Below are 18,821 nucleotides of genomic sequence, written 5' to 3'. Positions count from 1 at the left end.
ACCCCTTTGAGCTGGAGTGTAGCACCAGTTGTCTAGCAGAGCAGTAGAACAGTGATGTAGTGACACATTCTCTACCTGGAACTGAGAGTATTAGTTGTGGCATAGGGTCACTGTGTGGCATATGGAATCAAAAAGTAATGGGGGGCAGTTTGTGCCCATGTCCACTGAAGTTACTTGACTATGACTGCAGCATTTCTGGCTTTACAATAAATGTATGCACAGCTATATCAAGAACCAGAATGAAGGTACAATGACTATAACTGTTGCCTTGCAGGACTAGAGTTCTAGGTTAAATCTAATGATTTTTTTCTGATACAGAGACCCAACTCAGCTGCATGAAGAGGTGTATCATAAAGGGGCAACCACCTACCATGTGCTGTTGATAGTACTAGCATGTGACAGAGCAGCCTTAGAGCCCCCTCAAGCAATAAGACCCCAATGCGACAACTAATTCTGCACTTCCTGTAGTTATACTCCAGGATATACAATGAACTATTGTAAATGCTGAAATTCTGTCAGCCTGCAGCTGCTAATAGAGGGAGCTTAGGAACTTGTAAGTGTAAATTGGTAATAATCATGTTTATTGCCTCTGCTCCGCACTTAGATAATTATCAAATTGGAAATTGTAGTTTTGCAACAGCAGGAGAGCCATAGTTTGGAGACCGCTGCTATAAAAAATACTTTATGATTTTTTGGGCACATGTATATACATTTTACTTTTAATTTTATTGCTAATATTCTGAGACTTTTGATAGCAGATTGATGTCCTATATTATATCAATGTACAACTCAACTTACACGCCAGGCTAGAATTTCTCTATAGAGAGGTAAAATCTGAATATGCATTAATAAAATGCTAACAGAGCTACGAGATAACACTTATGCCTGTTTCTTATGCATGGCCCAGACTAACAGCAATAGAATTCTAAGAGCCCCCAAAGACTGTGCTGCAGACAGACTCCAGTACCAGTACGATTAAGAGCACCACAATCATTAAAGCAATAATCTTTATTTTAATTATATTCCAAAAAATGGAGCTTGGAACAAGCAGGAGGTCCCCAGGTCCCCAATGCCTTAAGGGGATTTGATGACCCTTCTGTGTTACCACCCAGGAGAATAGAACCTCTGCTGCTCTGTAAAAATATACACAGTTAATGCCTGCAGATTCTATGTATTAAAATGTAAATTAGGAGAAGCACTGTCAGGTTTTATTACGGGAGGTTGTCACCTTCTCAGTAGAGTCTACTAAAAATCTACAAAAGATTATGCCTCCCCCTTAAAAAATATTATATATTAAAATATATTTTATGAGACTTGGAGAATGTTAGTACTTGATTATGTGCACTGTGTTAATGAAGCCCTAGAGAATTTGGTATAAAAGAAGGGATGCAATGTTAATCAGCTAATAAGAGTCATTGTCCTGGAATGTTTTTGTTCTTCATGATTTTTTTGCAATGGATGATGTACTGGCAACCTAACCTGTTGGCTCCTCTTGTGCAACAATTACGTATATTTTGTTAGTTTATGACAATGGGCAATTGCTCTACTATTACGATGGATATCATCCTACTTACCTATTACTGAACTATTTTCAAGTTGTACCCACTGAAAAATTGCTGGAACCTATGGTGGTTTCAAAAACAAAACCAAGAATACACTATAAAGTGAGAGAAAGTGACCTTGTCATCACAGCACATTTATAAATCATGGCTTCGTTTATGACATTAGATGAAATTGAGCAAGAACTGCATCTAAATTTAATACAAAGCATGTGCCACTTTGAGAAACCATATATTTACACCACCAAAGCTTTGTTGTTGATCGAGTCTAAAAGTGCGTTTACACCTTCATCATGCTCATTGCCCACCTTTTTTTCCTATTTTATTCTTAGAGTTAGAACATATTACTAATTTTTGTGCAAGTTTCTTCAACTAGATTGGCTCGATGCTCGCTATGTGAACATAAAATGTTTGGAAAAATGGTTGTAAATGTTTTAGTATGGCGTGATGTTGACCTACTGGAGACATGCTTTTGCTTGTGATTATCGGCTCTACATTGTCGAGCCGAGGATTCGGCTTGAGCCGTTTGCCATCCACGGCATGGTCTTCCAACAGCGCTGCTAGACTTAACATAGGAACTTTCACCTGACCTGACAGTCACTCAATGTATCAAACTCAAATTTTATGATTTTACGGCAGTGGTGAGCATGTCACAAATCTAATGACACCAAAATCATCCACCAAAGGTCACACAAAGGGGTCAAAGTAAGGTGCAAGGAAAAGCCTAAACGCTTTCTTCTTAATATTAAATATTACAAGCAACACTTTAATCTGTGCAGTTTCTTACAGGTGTAAAATGACTAGTGAATGTGGACTTCGAGTTCTCAGGACTAATGGCCCTAAGTGTAGCAGAAGTTATGAGTATTCTATGTATCCTCTTAACCCAAGAAATATAATTATGTGGACCAATGTTACAAAGCGTCTGTCTGTCTCTTTCGTTCTCTTTCTGTTTCTCTTTGTCTGTCTGTTCCTCTCTGTCTGTCTCTCGCGCTCTCTTTCTACTGCTCTCTCTGTCTCTAATGCTCTCTCTATGTCTCTCTATCACTTTCTCTGGGTCTCTCTATCGCTCCCTCTCTCTGTCTGTCTGTCTATATAGCTCATAGAAAACATATGAATTTGGTATTGATATAATTGCATCAACCCAAAGAATAAAGTTATTATGTTAATTATCCCACAGGGTGAACAACATTATACCATGCCAGTGTTGCTGTTTTTTTACCCATCCTGCCTACTAACAAATTGAAAAAATGGGCTAAAAATGTATATGTACACCAAACTGGCACCAATGAAAACTACAACTCATCCCACAAAAATCAAGCCCTCATAAATTTTCATCAACGGACAAATAATATTATTACTCTTGGAATATAACAAAAGAAAAACATAGTTTTTAAGTATTTTTTTATTGTTCACAGGCAATAAAACATTAAAAGACTCTCTACATTTTATATCCTGTAATAATTCTGATCCAGAGAATCTAAAAGCTTACACAATGCATTTTGTGTACCCTAAAATTGTGTCTTTTAAAAATACAACTTGCCTTGCAAAAAAATAAGCACTCATGCTGTATAAAAAAAATTAAAAATGACAGGTCTTGGAAGGTGAAAATGTAAAAATATAAAGTAAAAATCGGTTGATCATTACGGCCCAAAACAGGTCAGTCATTAAAGCTGTCGTCCAACTTTTTTAAAGTTTCCTATGCCGAAGTATAATAAAACAGCCCACACTCAACTCTCCCGGCTCACTCATATGTCCTGCGTCGAAGGCTCCAGGTCTCCCCTCTGATGCTACGACTACGGGCTGCAGCAGCCTGTTTATAGGATGTCACAAGGTGTTGCAGCCAATCACAGATCTCAGCAGTATATTGTTCTATATATAGGCTGAAACCTGGCACGGAGGATTGAGTCCCAGTGTGGGATGTTATGGGAGCCAAGAGAGGTGAGTATAGTCTATTTTATTATGTTACTTTTGGCACTTATGCACCAATTAGGAAAAAAAATTCTGAGAATTCTTTTTAAAGGGTTGGCAAGTTACAGTAGAACAATACCATTTCCATTTATAGGAGCTTTTTTTGTACTACAATGCCTTAAAATTACAGTTTAAAGGGGTTTTCTGAAAATTAAAAATAGCTTTAAATTTAGTCTAAAAGCTACATATATACCATAATACAGTTAATTTTTTACCTTTTTGGTGAATGTGTTATTTTTTAAGGTCTTCATGCTGCCTGCATGTGCTATTTGTTTACATCTGCCAATTTCAGTCCAGGGGACATCCAAAGCCGCACATACTACACTTCCTATAATTAGTTGCTGGCATCTCAGTCAGCTCTTATTCCTTCCCTACACTGCATATTATAGTGTTCAGTCATTGTTACACTGTTGCGTTACTCCAAGAATAACGAACATAATCAGCGAATCATGTGACCTGCTCAGTGCATAGTCCTTATGCTCCAGTAGATGCCATGATGAATGCATCGAGCAAGAAATACATTTATGTTGAACATATTAAATGTAGCAGGATGATAATGTACACATCTAGTTTACTGTTAAGTAAATCAACTCCTATTGATCATATTACTGAGGCTAACCAAACGTTTACATGCGTCTAAATAATCATCAGAGAAATGTCTTTAAATTTACTTGAGACATCTTTGCAGTTTATGCATCCATTTCAATACAGTACGACTGTCCATCGAGGACCACAGCTTTTGCACAGGGTGCCGCCATATTTGTTACCTGCCTCCATCCCTGCTTTTGGATGGAGCACAACAACACTCCAAGCATGCTTAGATAAACATACCCTAGTAATGATAAATGGCCCAAGTATGCGCTCTTGACATGTCAAAGCAACGTTGAACAGGCCACATGTTTCTGACATTCCGAGGATACTTGGAGTGCAATGATGAATACACATATATATAATTGAGCAAACATATGCCAAGCCTATTGGTGCATGCTCAGTGAAAGTAGGAGGTTTGGCCAACCGATATTTTGACATCCTAGATGATGGTCTCGTACAAGAATCTTGAATGCGTGATGTCACCAATAGAGGAAACGTTTGCCCGTAGTATCAGTTGTGACTCATGAACAGAACAGAGAGTTTTGACAAGATGCATCAATTATAAAGTTGCTTACTTTGCCAAGTATCAGTGGGATTTTAGATTTTAACATGATGAAATGCAAAGCCTATATACTAATGCAAATATTGAGGCTGGATACTACATTGATAAGTGACGTAAAGCTGGATCAGTGGACACACGATAGGAAACATGAAGGGCAGCTAACCACGTCTGGACACTCAAATAAGATGCAACAGCAAAAGTGCAAGGCAAGGAGAGCAGCAAACATACCTGAACAAATTGGAAAGCTGTAAAACTCTATTACAGCTAATCAAATACCAGTCAAGCTGACACTGATTAGCATGAAATGAATACAAAGAAAGTTAATGAGGTCTGACATGTCAGACTTTGTGAATTAATTTTCCTAGTACAACACGACTCAGCTACTTCTATGATGGACTGATATAGTACAAAGGCCTTTACTATAGATCCAATCTAGAAAAATCTAAATTATGTATTAGTTTGTTCCCATTTTATGTATGTTAAAATATGGCAGATCTTATGTAACAGATTCAACATATTGGGGAGATTTATGAAACTGTCTAAAAGAAAAAATGTTGTTGTTGTCCATTTCAACCAATCACAGCGCAGCTTTCATCTCTTCTACTACTATTGAAAACTGAAAGCTGCACTGTGATGGGTTGAAATGGACAACAAAGATTTTTTTTATATAGGCATTTTTTATAAATCTTAATGTGCAATAGCCCACAGAAAAATGCACAGGGACAGCAATGTTAGCAGGGAATTTCAAAATCACTATTGAAAAGAAATCTTTAGATAAAGCCGCAAACTACTGATACACTTATAGATATGTAAGTCACAGAGGATTAGAGTGTCCACCGTAAAGCCATGACTGCAAAGAGAAGTGATAGTTGTGTACCATTCAGTCAGAACATGTTATTGAGGATGGTGGACGTCATCAAAACAGGATGAGACCCTTATACCCCAAGAGCTTGTAGTGGATGTAATCCCCCCAAAAGAGTATCAGGTTGCACAGGGATCCCGCTGGGAGATTGAGCCCACTGACTCCCACTGAAATGGATCTAAGAAAAACATGCTCACTTGATTTAATGCAATAAAGAAAAAATAAAGAAACCTGTTTTTGAGATGTTTTAAATGGTGGGGGAAAATTATTAAAAAAGAAATAGCAGCAATGTTAAAACACGACAAATCATAAATAAAACACTTTTTGGGTACTACAACTACATTTCAGCTTTTTAACCCTTTGCAATCCAATTTTGGATTCAGGGTTTCCTAGGGGGGGTTTTCTCTTTCTGCCATTTTACAATGGCACCACCTGCTGGCTAGAGCCAGTGCTATGGTATTGGAGATGCTGGAGAGGCCCCTGACAACAGAGCTGCCAGTAATATACAGTAAGAATACCCTGCCGAATGTCTTCCGACATCAGAAGCTGTACAGCCTTCAATCAGAATGTCTTTAGACGTCAGACAGTGGATTGGAAAGGGTTAATAGTCTACAGTGTTTAGGGATTACCATTGGTTTTATCTCACAAACTTTTTTCCATGACTTAACCATCTCAAAAGCTGTTTTCCTTCTTTTTTCAAGTATAAAGTATCAAGTAAACATGTTTTTCTTAGCATCAGTTTCTATGTCAATCCGCATTAAAAAAAATTGAGTCATCCTATGAGGCAAGGACATCAGTTCTAGACTAACCAGGGTTCCAAACACTGCCAACCATGTGGAGTTTTCTCATGGAATTGTGTCAAGAGTATGGTGTAACTGAGGAAAAACATCTAGCGAAAGGAATTCCTGTGGACATAACAACTCATCAACCAAAGTGGTCAGAGGAGGATATCAAAAATCGTTCTAACAAATAGTTGGTGGAGTCAGCAAGTTTTAGCCAAATACAATTCCTTCCGGTGTTCTAACTAATGGTGTCTGAACATACAACTTGTCTTTCCTTAGCATGGATTGGCTAGGTAAGACTCTAATGCTTAAAAGAGCACACAAATTGGATCACTGAACACTGGGAAAACATTTCTGTTATACAATGTTGATAGGACGGTCAGAAATTGGTGCAAGCAGCATGAATCAATGAACAATTCTTGTCAGGTGTCAACATTACAGGCTGGTGTAGGTGGAGTAATGGTGTAGGGAATGTTTTCTTGGAAATCCCTAAGACCTCTGATATCTGTGGATGGACGCCATAACAAATTGCTGCCATTATGAAGACCAAAGGTGGTCCAACTTGCTATTGGAAAAATGTCTAAGTGGCACAGTTACAGGGCAGATAAGGAGAACTGGCTAGGCCCAGGAAGAGTGTGATGGTAGCTGGGGGAATGAAGCATGGTAATGCTGATGCTCTGTGCCACCACACTGTCAGGTGTGGACAGTGACAGCCCATATAAGAAGGAGGTTTGGTACCAATCAGAGGAGTTTAAAACAATTGCGTGAGGTTATAATACTTTATTCTGAGGGCCTGTGCAAACGTTAAGCTGGGACCTCATCAGGAATGGAGCGAGCTTATCCTCCTCTGAAGAGATGGGGGAAACTGAAGGCTGTGGCTGAGGTGGTGGATTGGAGGGCAACAGTCATGATGGGAGGCCTGTGCAGAGCTGGGTAGAGGGGATGCCAGACAATAGTGAGAAAGTGAGTGAAGAACAGTATAGCTGCCTTGACAAGTGAAGAAAGAAGATTTATGTCACAGAGTGGATGGAGAACTAGCAAAGTGTCTAGCAGTAGTCTGGGGGCTGACAGAGGTAGGCCATGGAGGAGGTATGAATGTTCATGCTCTGTGTGGGCTGCTGTAGAAGTGGTGACAGCTGATGGGTATTGTCAGTCAGAGTGGTTAGTTTAATGTGTGCCACAAGAATAGTCAACAGGTGATAGAACCAGTGGTGGGATAAGTGGTACTATGCTCCAACCCAGAGGAAGCTGTAGTTCAGTCCTGTTGGTGGGCTTAGAGGGATTGTTATCGCTGTGGACCAGTGAAACAGCTAAAAGTGAGGTTTAGTTGCAATGTAGGCCAATGGTGTAGACAGGTAGCAAGACAGGACTAGACTGTACCAGGTGAAATGGACAGTAGGAGGGGTGACATAATAGGATCCCTTCAACCCTATGGATAAAATGACAATACTACCCTATGGTTTGAGTGAATGAATGTGGAGTGGACCTAGAGAGTGGTCTGCGTGTCCTGTACCAAGTTTGCCTACTGAACAGTATTCTCAGAAAAAACCTTGGAGTGATCAGAAAGCTTGAGACGCAAGGTCTGTGACTGAGGGGCAAAGCCATTGACAGAGCCCTTAATACACAGTGACAAACATAGACAATACCCTTAAGACCAGAGTTTGTGATAGAGAAACTGTTACCAAATACAAAGTGGACATCAAGAGCTTGATGTGATACCATATGAAGTAACATAGTCTGGGTGTGGCCCACTAGAGGAACAGGGGTCGACAAGGGGAATTACCCAAACTGTTCAGCTTTCTGGGCAGAAGCCCTTCTATGATCCTGTTCAACTTTCTTTGTGTAACAACCCATTCCCAGTATCCGCTCCACAATCAAGAATGTGCTGGAAGACACAGCAAACCTTTTTGAGACAGCACGTTTGGATGTACCATCCTGGAGGAACATGGACTAAATGCAACCCAATTGGGCTGCAGGTACTGCCTCATGCTACTAGTAGTGTCAAGGATACTAGCAAAACACAAAACTAGATTAAGAATCAGTCAGGAAGGATAAGAAGAGAGTAATCATCTGTCGCTCCCACCTGCAAAATCATTCCCTTTGGGGGGTTGCCTTGCTGTTGCCTCGCCGGTGGACCTGTTGTCATTTTCATTTGCACCAAAAAGGATGAAACTGGTTCAGAATCGCTTATGCTTCCCAAGTGTGCCTATTGATATCCCTGAAGTTGAAGTGACTTGGTGTTATATTGTGATGCTAAAGTGTTCTCTTACGTGTTTCAAGCAGTGTAAGCCAGAAAAGTAATGATGCACTTTATTGACAGCATTACTTTAGAAACAAGGCTTAAAAACAGAATGCATTAAAAGCAAAACCACTAAATCATTTCCAATCCGGATTCTACATAATACCTAATAGTTTTTACATATTGGAAAAAAGGAAGCACCTCTGTGATATATTACTTTTTAACCCATTATAATTGTCTGGCTGCTTTAACTAATAGAATGTCTATCCTATCCTATCAAACTGTCCATCACATCAACACATTAATATTGTGATTACCTGTCATCCAACTAGGGGAGATTAACATGAAAGCATTGAGTAGGTGAGGCATGTGTATGCCACATATTATCATATTCAATTCATTACTCTGTAATGTATAACATTTCAGCATAACGCCTTTACACAAAAGTCCTAAATGGCAAAGGGGAAGCAGAAATGCAGAAGGTTTTTATTTTTTTACTACTCTGAAAAGAGTTCAAGCAAATTGAAAGCATCACATTCTGAAAGTAATAACGAAATCCCTGTTGTCCGTATTCTGAGAATGGAAAAGGGAGATCAAAGGCTCATGGTGAGACAGTGCTATAGACAGCATATTAAAGAGTCATTTCTTTTCTACTGCTCAATTACTAAAGACAACTTGATTTCACAGGCTGACACAGATGCACATGCCCATAAAAGAAGCAACCTATAGAATTCTTCTTAAGTGCATTTTGTCTAATGACTTTGATCTCAATTTAACACCTTCCTGACTAGAATTTGTCATGCTTAATATTACCATGAAGAGAAACATTAGAAATAATAAGACATTCATAAGACGATTACATATAAAAAGTACCATTTTCATATCCATGGGTTACAAGGATGACTTTTGCTAGGGCAAAAAATATGACATAAAAAACACCTGTAATTAATCTTCCTCTCTACCAAGACATTCTAATCTTCAGGTGGCCCACACCTGTACTTACATTTGCAACCTTTAATAAAATGCAATCACAAGTGCCATCATGGATCAGCGAGAGTAGAACTAAAGAAGAGATGTTTTTAAATTAATCTCCTGGAACATTAGTGCAATCTTTGAGATGTCAGTCATTAGAAGCCTCTCATATAACTCTCAAGATACAGTGTGTCCCATTTAGTGAAATCTCTATACAGTGCCAAAGGGATCAGGACAATATACGCATCTCTATGGTCCCTTTGTTTTGTCACAGGTGATGCGTACCGGTAACTATTTTACTGATAGGCTATGGGGCTTCAAAATAATTGATTAGTCATTAAATTCAATGGTTAATGTTAAGAAACATTCTGAACAAAATTGATATGCTGTCTTAAGCCTAGTGGAGAGCCAAAAGGTGGTGGTGGTTGTCAGGGCCGACCTTAGGGGTGTGTGACCTGTACAAATGCACACGGTGCATCACCCTACAGAGATAAAGAGGGCAGTAGTAAAGTACACAGGCGGCTGCGTTGCCCCCTTCTTCTCCATGCCCTCAATGTGCGTTGGGGAAATACTTTCTGAAAGGTTCACACTCCACGCAGCCTCAGAGGGAGGGACACTAGATGAGTGCTTCTCTCATTGGTAAAAGCAGCAGCCAGTCTGCTGCTCCACCAATCAGAGGCACAGCTCTGAACTTCATTAGCACCCAGGCTGATGATGATGACAATGATAACAAAGATGATGTACTGGTCTGAGGTCATGACTCTTGAGAGTGTACTGCCTCTGAAGAATGCTACTTGCTGTGGTGCCTCTGCTGCCACAGATACCCCTGCTGTCTATGATAGTGATTGGAGTGTGTAATGTGTGTGATTAAAATAGGGGCATTGTGTGGATATGTGTTTGTGTATATATCTAAATACACACATATATATGTGGGGTCCAACCAGTAGGATCACCACCAATCACGAGAGTGAATGGACTGCTGGAAATAGGGGAGTACTTAAATTCCGCTACTACCAGCAGTCCCGTAAAAAAAAAAAATGGAGTGATAGTGCCTACTTGTGACCACCATTCCATTATTTCCGGGACACTTGGGACCCTTGTAGAAGCAGAAACAGAAGTGTTGTAATTTATAAGGGACTGCTATACTTGTGGTTACAAACTTAACAGTAAGAGTTAAGCAGTCATTCACAGTGTAGGTCCAAAAAGATTGTTGGAATGGGGTCCAGCCAGTATGCCAAGCATTGCCGTAATCTGGATTTAGTGGCCTGGCCCCTGGTTTGAGAAGGAACTTCAGCTGCATGCAATCCTGAGAAAAGGGCCATTTCTAAACTCTGACCTGTGAGCCTGAACTGTGGGCTAGTTGACCTGTCTTATGGACAAAAGTTGTTAGATCTAACTTGATGCCTGGTGTGCTGTTTAAATGAGTGCCCTGTAAACTGACTGAAAGTAACCACCGAGCTAAACTTTGTTACAGACTATAACCATCAAGCCAAGTGCCCTGTTCAGAGACTGTAACCACCAAGCTTTTGCAGTGCCCTGTAAAAAGCCTATATATGTTAACACATGTAACTGCTAAGCTTCGCACTTCAAAGACTTTGTAACCATTAAGCTTATGCACATTGTGCCTGTAACACATGCTCTGTCCATCTTCTACAGTAAATTGCCAAAGTTGATTACTGGTGTTTGCCTCCATTACAGTGGCATCTTCATAGATCTGGAGAGTGAGGAATGCAAGTGGGTCAAAGGCCACATATAAGAACTGACCCTCTTATAAGCTCTCATTTACTACATTCACATATAGATTTCTCCTTCTTATGGTATGTGCAGACTGAGGACTTCTACCTGGATTCCACCTCTACCACAGCTGCAGAAATCTGTGGCTAAGCCGTATATGTTGCTGCAAATCCAAATGTGGTGTACCCCTGGAAACCAGCAAAATCCACGTATAGAATGTATGAGACAATTCTGCACAGACCTACATTAAGAACTGACATGTCACTTAATGCAGATTCATGCAAAATTGTGTAAAAATTACGCATGTGGATTTCACTGGGCTAAATCAACACATAGATCAGTGGCAGAAATACACGGGTTTGCCATGGATTTCTACCATGATTTTATTGGTGGAATCTATCTGCGTTGGATTCCGCCATTTGCATATACCTTAATAATACTGCCATGTGATCTCTCCTGTGTGCCAACGCAGTCATTGATATCTCTGTGTGGGACCTATACCATGGCAGATTCTGTGGTAAATTACTTTATCACTTTTTAAATAGCCAGTTTGATCCTCCTAAACAGGCTTTGGGTCTTCACCTCCCACACTGATACTGGGTTTCCCCACTGCGGTAACCACATATGGCCAAAACCCCCTGAAAACCCCCACCCACCCACTTTTCTCAAGAAGGGGAGAGTAGTGTAAAGATTGTCAGCTCACTTCTCTTGGTGCCTGATGTTATCAATGTCAGCAACAGCACAGCTAGCTATGTAAAGGAGTTGTACAAACTGTACAGCAGCAAAAGAGTTCCAAATTTGTAATAAATACTGTTTAGAAAATTACCTATTTTGCATTCATGAAGGAAAACAATACATCTGATTGATACACATAGCCTTTAAAGAGGTTGGCGGATTACTGGACAGCATTGCCCTACTATCTCCAACTGTTTTAAAATAACCAAAAAGCGCCGTGCTTATTTTTCCTCAGCCATGGAGATCCAGCACTGTAGCGTGTTTGTTGTTGCAGCATCACACTTCAGAACTCCTGGCATCAGGGTGCCATAATATGAGTGCTGATGTCTGGAGAACGGGCACTGACACTGTAGCTTCTGATTAGGTGCAGCAGTCAGGTGACTTCATCATCAACAACAAATACCGGGAGAACAGAGTTGGATCCTCGCGGCAGAGGAGCATTAAGTACTTCTCTTTTTGTTTTTGTCCATTAACTGGACAATCCCTTTAAGTAATAGGTGTTTGTATTTCTTCCATCCAATGATAGAGAGGACAAAGCTGATATGGCGAAGAAAGTTTTAAAAAACCGCACCATCAACTACCCAAACCATTCAGTTCATGTAATAAAATTGTAGAATATCGCTAGATAGACCCAGAAAAAAGAATTCTGTGTCAATTCCAGTAAATGATTCTTAAAGATGATATTCCTATCATGTAAGCCCATGGTGAGAAATGTATTTACTGAAGGATAATGAGATGTCCCACAAGCAGAGCATCATGCAGCAAGATACCACACAGTGACAGTCTGTTTAGGAAACACACTTGTGTGATCCATGCTGAACAAACCAGAAATGGCTGCAATTAAATTGGCACAAACAGCTAAGTGATTAGAACCTGGCACGCTGGGTCAATGATGAGATCTGTACAGCTGCCCTATGCCAGGTATTCCTATTCCAAATTAAAGTAAAGCTACAGTTGCAAAATTATTATCACATAGCAGCAATGTGTTTTCTAAGATTCAGGGATACATGTAATTCCCATTCAGAAAGTAAAATACAAAACAAATCTGTATTTTATAGATAACTATATGGATGCTTACAAACAGCCATAACATGAAAACCACTTAAGCATAAGTGAAGTGAATGGTATTAGTTATTTTATTACAATTAGACCAATGAAGGAGTGGGATATATCAGGGAGCAGGTGAACAGGCAGCTATCGAGGTGGATGTTTTGGAAGCAGGAAAAATGGGCAAGCATAAGGATCTGAGCAACGTTTCATACTGGCCAAATTACATTGGTTAGACACTTGAGTCAGAGCATATCCAAAGCGGCAGGTTTGTAGGGATATTCTTGGTATGCAGTGCTTAGTACCTACAGTATATAAAGTAGTCCAAAGAAAGATACATCGTCCTGGGAATGAATCAAAGACTCAAAAACCCATTGAAAAAAAAAGTTGATTTATGGTGGCTCCATCTCACAACTTACAAGACTTAAAGGTTTTTTTTCCAGGGAAATACTACTGATGACCTACCTTCAAGAGTTGATCGGCTGGGGTCCGCCACTTGGGACCCTGGCTGATTAGCTGATTGGGCGTCCACTGTCAGTGTCACAAGACACAGGGGTACAGAAAGGAAGCTGCAGCTGCAACCCCGTGTAGTGTCCGGTGCTTGCAATTGCAGGTGCAGCTCCCATTGACTTTAAGGAGATGACAGCCTACAATTACAAGTGCTGGCCACTACACATGAGTTAGAGCAGAAGCTTCCACTCTATACCTTTGTGTGTTACAGCACTGACAGCAGGTCCCCGATCAATTGGGGTCTCGAGCGGCAGACCACAGCCAATCAACTATTGATGACCTAGTCAAAATAGTTCATCAACAGTATTTCCCTGGAAAATCCCTTTGAAGGATCTGCTGCCAGATTACACAGTACACTTACAGAGGTCTTGTGAAGTCCATACCTTGGCGGGTCAGTGTGCTTTTGGTGGCACAAGAGGAACCTGTACAACGGTAGGTAGGTGCTTTTAATGCTATGGCTGATTGGTGTATATTCATTGTAATTAATATTTCATATATATGAACATCAACAACTACATTAAGCCTTTACTGGTTAATACAGATAAATATGTACCTCTGCAATGCGCACTGTATATGGCTGTCCATGGAAGGTAGGTGCATTGTCATTAACATCCCCAACCTGGATATTTACTTTGCCTTTGATAACCTGGAGATTGACCAGAAGCAAATTCATTAGGTTAGAAGCATTCTCACAGTTTTCAGTCTGTTATATTTTTATATATACAGTAATTTTACAACATCATGAAACATTATTTTAAGTCTAAATACACTTATAAATACTCATTTTCACTGAGCTTCACAAAAGGATCTCTAAATTCATTTTACATGCTTCTCTATGCTTGTTTGAGAACATAGAACATTAGACCACAAGGGGAAGTCGCAACTGGAAGTCCTGGCCTTATGCCTGGCTTTAGGTTGGCAATGATGATCAGTTGATCATCATTGAACTAGCTTTAAAACTCTTGGCTATCAACTGTAGGGTCACTACAGGGGAAATGTAGTATTACCTATTGGCTATTCAAATGAATTCATGGACAGGATGGGACAGAATGAAAGTCACTCTGTTGCAGCCGTGCTGAGGCTTGCACCTTGCCTACAGGCCAGACCAGGCTTTGGGTGTGCCCTTGCTTCTCCAGGAGCTGAGGGGTGTGGTAGCTGCAGGAGGAAGGTCAGTCAATACCTGGTGCTGAGTAGCCTGGCTCCTATTTAAACAGGGACAGCACTATCTCCTGTGCTGGTCAATCACTTCAGTTGCATTTTGGACAGCGAAGGAGCAACACAGCTTGGCGGAAGCTCTCCTTGCAAGCTAAGTTCTTTGCTGTTTTGTTTGGTTCTGTTTCGCTTCTATTTTGTGCTAGGGCTCCCTGCTAGGGACTTGTTAGTGGCCCAGGCACGCGTGCGGGCTCGCACTTGTCAGAGCGATCGGTCCGCCGAGTAGGCAGGGCCCCTCCCGGGTTAGGGGACTAAAGGGAGAGTATTCCCCATAGTGTTTTGTTTCCTTTGCACAGTTGTGCCTTTGATTTATGTTATTGAGGTTGCACGTCCAAAGGACGCAACACACTCTTTATGAATGTTTCTTTGTTCTAGCTCATAGATGAGCGTCTTAAGCCAAAGATTACTCTCTAAGATACCTTTATAAACTCTTAGGGCCTATAAGCAGAATGGTATTGCATAAGAGCATGCATTCAACTAGAGTATATTCAAGGACTTGTCTTAAATTTGTCTTAAATCGTAGATGTGCATCTTAAGCTAAAAATTACTCTTCAAGATGTCTTTATGCACTATTAGGGCCTACAAAAAGAATGGTTTCGCATAGGAACACCCATTCAACTAGAGTATATTCGAGGACTTTTCTTAAATTTGTCCTCAACCATAGGACAATTACAAGAACTTCTTAACATTATCCAGAGGACATAAATCTGGTCACATTTCTCATTTACAAATCTATGTCATTTTATCCATATTCGTGTATATTAAGTGTAAGCAGAACGCCTACACAATTGCTAAAAATGAACATAACATAACCTGATATTTAATTGGTCAAACGTTTGCTCAGCACGGCTCCCGCTGGCAGCACATATACCAAGATGTTCTAAATCATTTTTTTCCAGCCTTTCCATCACTTCTCCCGCTATCTTGTCCTGTTTTACCATTCATAGATTTTTATGCCATGAAATTAAAATCTCATACATACCCCCTGGCTGTCACTGACAGAAAATTCAACTGTGAATTCATATTTAGTCTGAAATGAAAAGGAAGACAAAATAATACGATTAGAAATAGTGTTTATCTTCTGACACCAGTGCTTTGGATTTTAGCTAAAAGCATAATTACATGCAAAATACCACTGGGAGAGGGGCAAAGGAGGAACCAGGAGTACAATTACTGATGTGGCTCCAATATACAGCATTGTTCGCATATCAATTTTAGCCAACAAAATTACTGTCTGAAGTGTGTTCTTAATCATAGAGAATACATTGTATCAAACGAAACGTGCTGCCATTAAATGAGTCTATGGATATGGCACACCCAAAGGATCCATTATAGAAAAGGTTTAGCTGGACAAAGGTCTAAGTCAATAACACTCATTTTGTATCGATTCGGTTTTGTGGTGACTTGGTTTATATCAACTGACCATGATGGGTGAAAAAAGAACAAGATTCAGTAACCACAACTCTTTAAACTGTACACCATGTAACTTAGCAGCAAATTATATCAATAGTGTTATTAAAATACTCAACCTGCCTTCGTCTTGCTAGACTTATGACTACAGAGAAAAGTCAAAGGCTTCCTAATGGAGCATGGTGTCACTTCTTCAAATTTCCTGGAACATACCAACCTGACTAATGAGAACATAAAAGATTCTATCCTATATATAGAATATCCGAAACAACGATAGCTAAAGATTAGGAAAGGCCATACTTTCATCAGAATTGGCTACAAGGACAAAAATTATTTTTAAATAACTCAGACCCAAGACAATTTTTTAACAACTCCAAGTGCAAGGAATGATTGTCAATTTGCCTGTCTCTTCCCTACATGATATGTTCTGTGTATACACCCCTTTAAACTGGCCAGTGGGAATGAAGAAAAAAATCAGCAGCAATAAAGACAAAACTACACTGAGCTTCTTTGATCGAGCCAAAGTCAAAATTATAGGTGGCAAAATCGGATCAATACATGGCAATGACATTTCCTGCTGGCACCAAGGTCATCCTCATAAAAAGGACCATCAGATCTCAGAATTTTCAAACTACTGATTATTATTCTGCCATGGTTTGAAAAGTCATTCCTTGCAAAGGGACATTTAGGGTTTTTTCACACGGGTGGAAAAATTTTGCAGGTCGCAGTGGAATTTGTGGTCCTGCAGAAAATTCCACACCAAAACCAGCATGGCTAACTTGTGAATTTTGATGCAGAAATGAAAATGGCAGAATTTTTCTGGCAATTCCACAGCAAAATACTCATTGGGCCGAGCATATTTTGGTGCAGATTTCTGCAATGTCAAATTCCTCTGTGTCCTGATTTAATAATTCTACCCATGTGAAAGTACACTAAATTGGTGGTCCGTGATTGGGAAAAGGGGTCTGTTTTTTAGCATGCTTTTCCACTGACTACAGCTCAGCAGTATTTACTTTGAAGCGGACCTGTTGAATCTCCTGATTCTCCTGTTTTAGTAAGTTTTTGAATTCCTTCAAAAATAGCAATTCTTTTGTTGGAACGCTGTCATTTTCCTGCTATTTCTCCTGGAAATGTATGAATACGTTGAAAATTGGGTGTTACCATTCCATTGGGGTGTTTTGCTAAAGTCTCTAGCAGTGCCCAAATGATGCTGACAGTGTGAGACTGCATAGGGAGCCTCTCGATTAAGAAGTGGAATAGTAACACCCAATTTTCAATGTAATTCTACATTTCAAGGACGAATAAAAAAGTCAAGCAACCATGGAAGTTCTAAGCAAAAATGTATCGGTATTTTTTTTAAATGGGGAAATATAGACATGTCTGGAGCTCTGAAAGATCTTTTTTAAGCAACTTGAAATATATAAATTACAATGCAGACTTCACTCACAGCCTAAGTGCCCTTTAAGATGGTCCAAGTTTTTGGTTCAATCTATAGATCCTTTAACATGCCCTGGCTATCAGGCCCGTATGTTCCTCCAAAGGCTTGTTCTTCTGGTAATCAGGCCCTGTAAAAGGATCAACAATCAGCTGATAAACAATTGAATGCTTGTTTATCGGCTGATCGTTCAGTTTCAACCTGCATAACTGACCCAAAAAGACCTAACACATGTTGATCAGTGATTGTTTTATTTTCTTTTATATGGGCTAAAAATCGGCTTATAGGGCCAATTGATTGCTAGTAAGGGGAGATATACTGCCGATTACTGGGCATTTTTACTCTTGCTGAAACTGAATCATCAGCTGCCAAACGAATCTTCATTCATTCATCAGTTGATCGTTGGTTCTTTGGCAAGGTTCAATTGTCGGGTGAATGAGCATGCAGAGGAACGTTGGTGTCCTATAACCATCCTTTTTAAAAGGACCTATAGGTCCTTTTATAAGAGCAGAATTCTCTTCCCAGTGAAAAAGATGTCCCATGTCAATCGGTGCTCTTTCCATTTTTTTCACACAGGCTGAGAGTTGTCATATGGGAACAAACAATCGTAATCATGATCATTCATTCTCATTGACTAGATGTACATCTCCCTATCCACATAAGGAGATGTATAGCGAATCAGCAAGTATTTTTATGTTTGCTGAAATTGGCCAATTAATGTGCATTAGCTGACCGTTGATCCTTTTAAATGGCCCTATTGTCGGGCGAACAAGCGTTCAGAGCACTGTCTGGGCCTGATAATCAGCCCATGCTGTAGGACCGCAAATCTCTAGGGTACTGTATGTTTACATATGATTGTCCTGAAGATCAGTATATGTCCACAAAAACATTCAAAAGTTAAGTTTAGGAAATGTGATCTGTTAAATGGTATCCGCTACCAGCTTTGAGCACTGTAAACTAAGGTTCCCAGGACTCCGGGGATGTATTTTTTATACTTACCAGCTCCTTGTTCCCACCTTGGAAAGTCAGCGCGGGGACCGTGCATCAGACTCAAAGCTGCACGCTATGAGATCAATAAGAGTGCATGCGCACAGCTTGTTGCTCTGAGTCCAATGCACGGTCTATTTGTTGACTTTCGGGGGTGACAGCGTGGGAAGGGGGAAGCAGGTAAGTATAAAACGTACATCCCCAGACTTTACAGAA

At 40.0% G+C, this 18,821-nt stretch overlaps 1 protein-coding gene across 1 annotated transcript in view; it reads right to left on the bottom strand.

The window, feature by feature from the left end:
• Window positions 1-18,821, bottom strand: part of CDH23 (cadherin related 23) — a 996,630-nt gene that overhangs the window by 801,976 nt on the left and 175,833 nt on the right. Inside the window, exons 4-5 of the mRNA XM_066601617.1 lie at window positions 15,756-15,803; window positions 14,115-14,207 (exon numbers count right to left, since the gene is read on the bottom strand). Coding sequence (XP_066457714.1) covers window positions 14,115-14,207; window positions 15,756-15,803 — 141 coding nt within the window. The remainder of the gene's footprint in view (window positions 1-14,114; window positions 14,208-15,755; window positions 15,804-18,821) is intronic.

Source organism: Eleutherodactylus coqui, chromosome 4, assembly GCF_035609145.1.
Source record: "Eleutherodactylus coqui strain aEleCoq1 chromosome 4, aEleCoq1.hap1, whole genome shotgun sequence".
NCBI classification, from domain to species: Eukaryota; Metazoa; Chordata; class Amphibia; order Anura; family Eleutherodactylidae; genus Eleutherodactylus; species Eleutherodactylus coqui.
The sequence above is the reverse complement of the archived record's forward strand: the minus strand, read 5'-3'. Positions and strand labels throughout refer to the sequence as shown.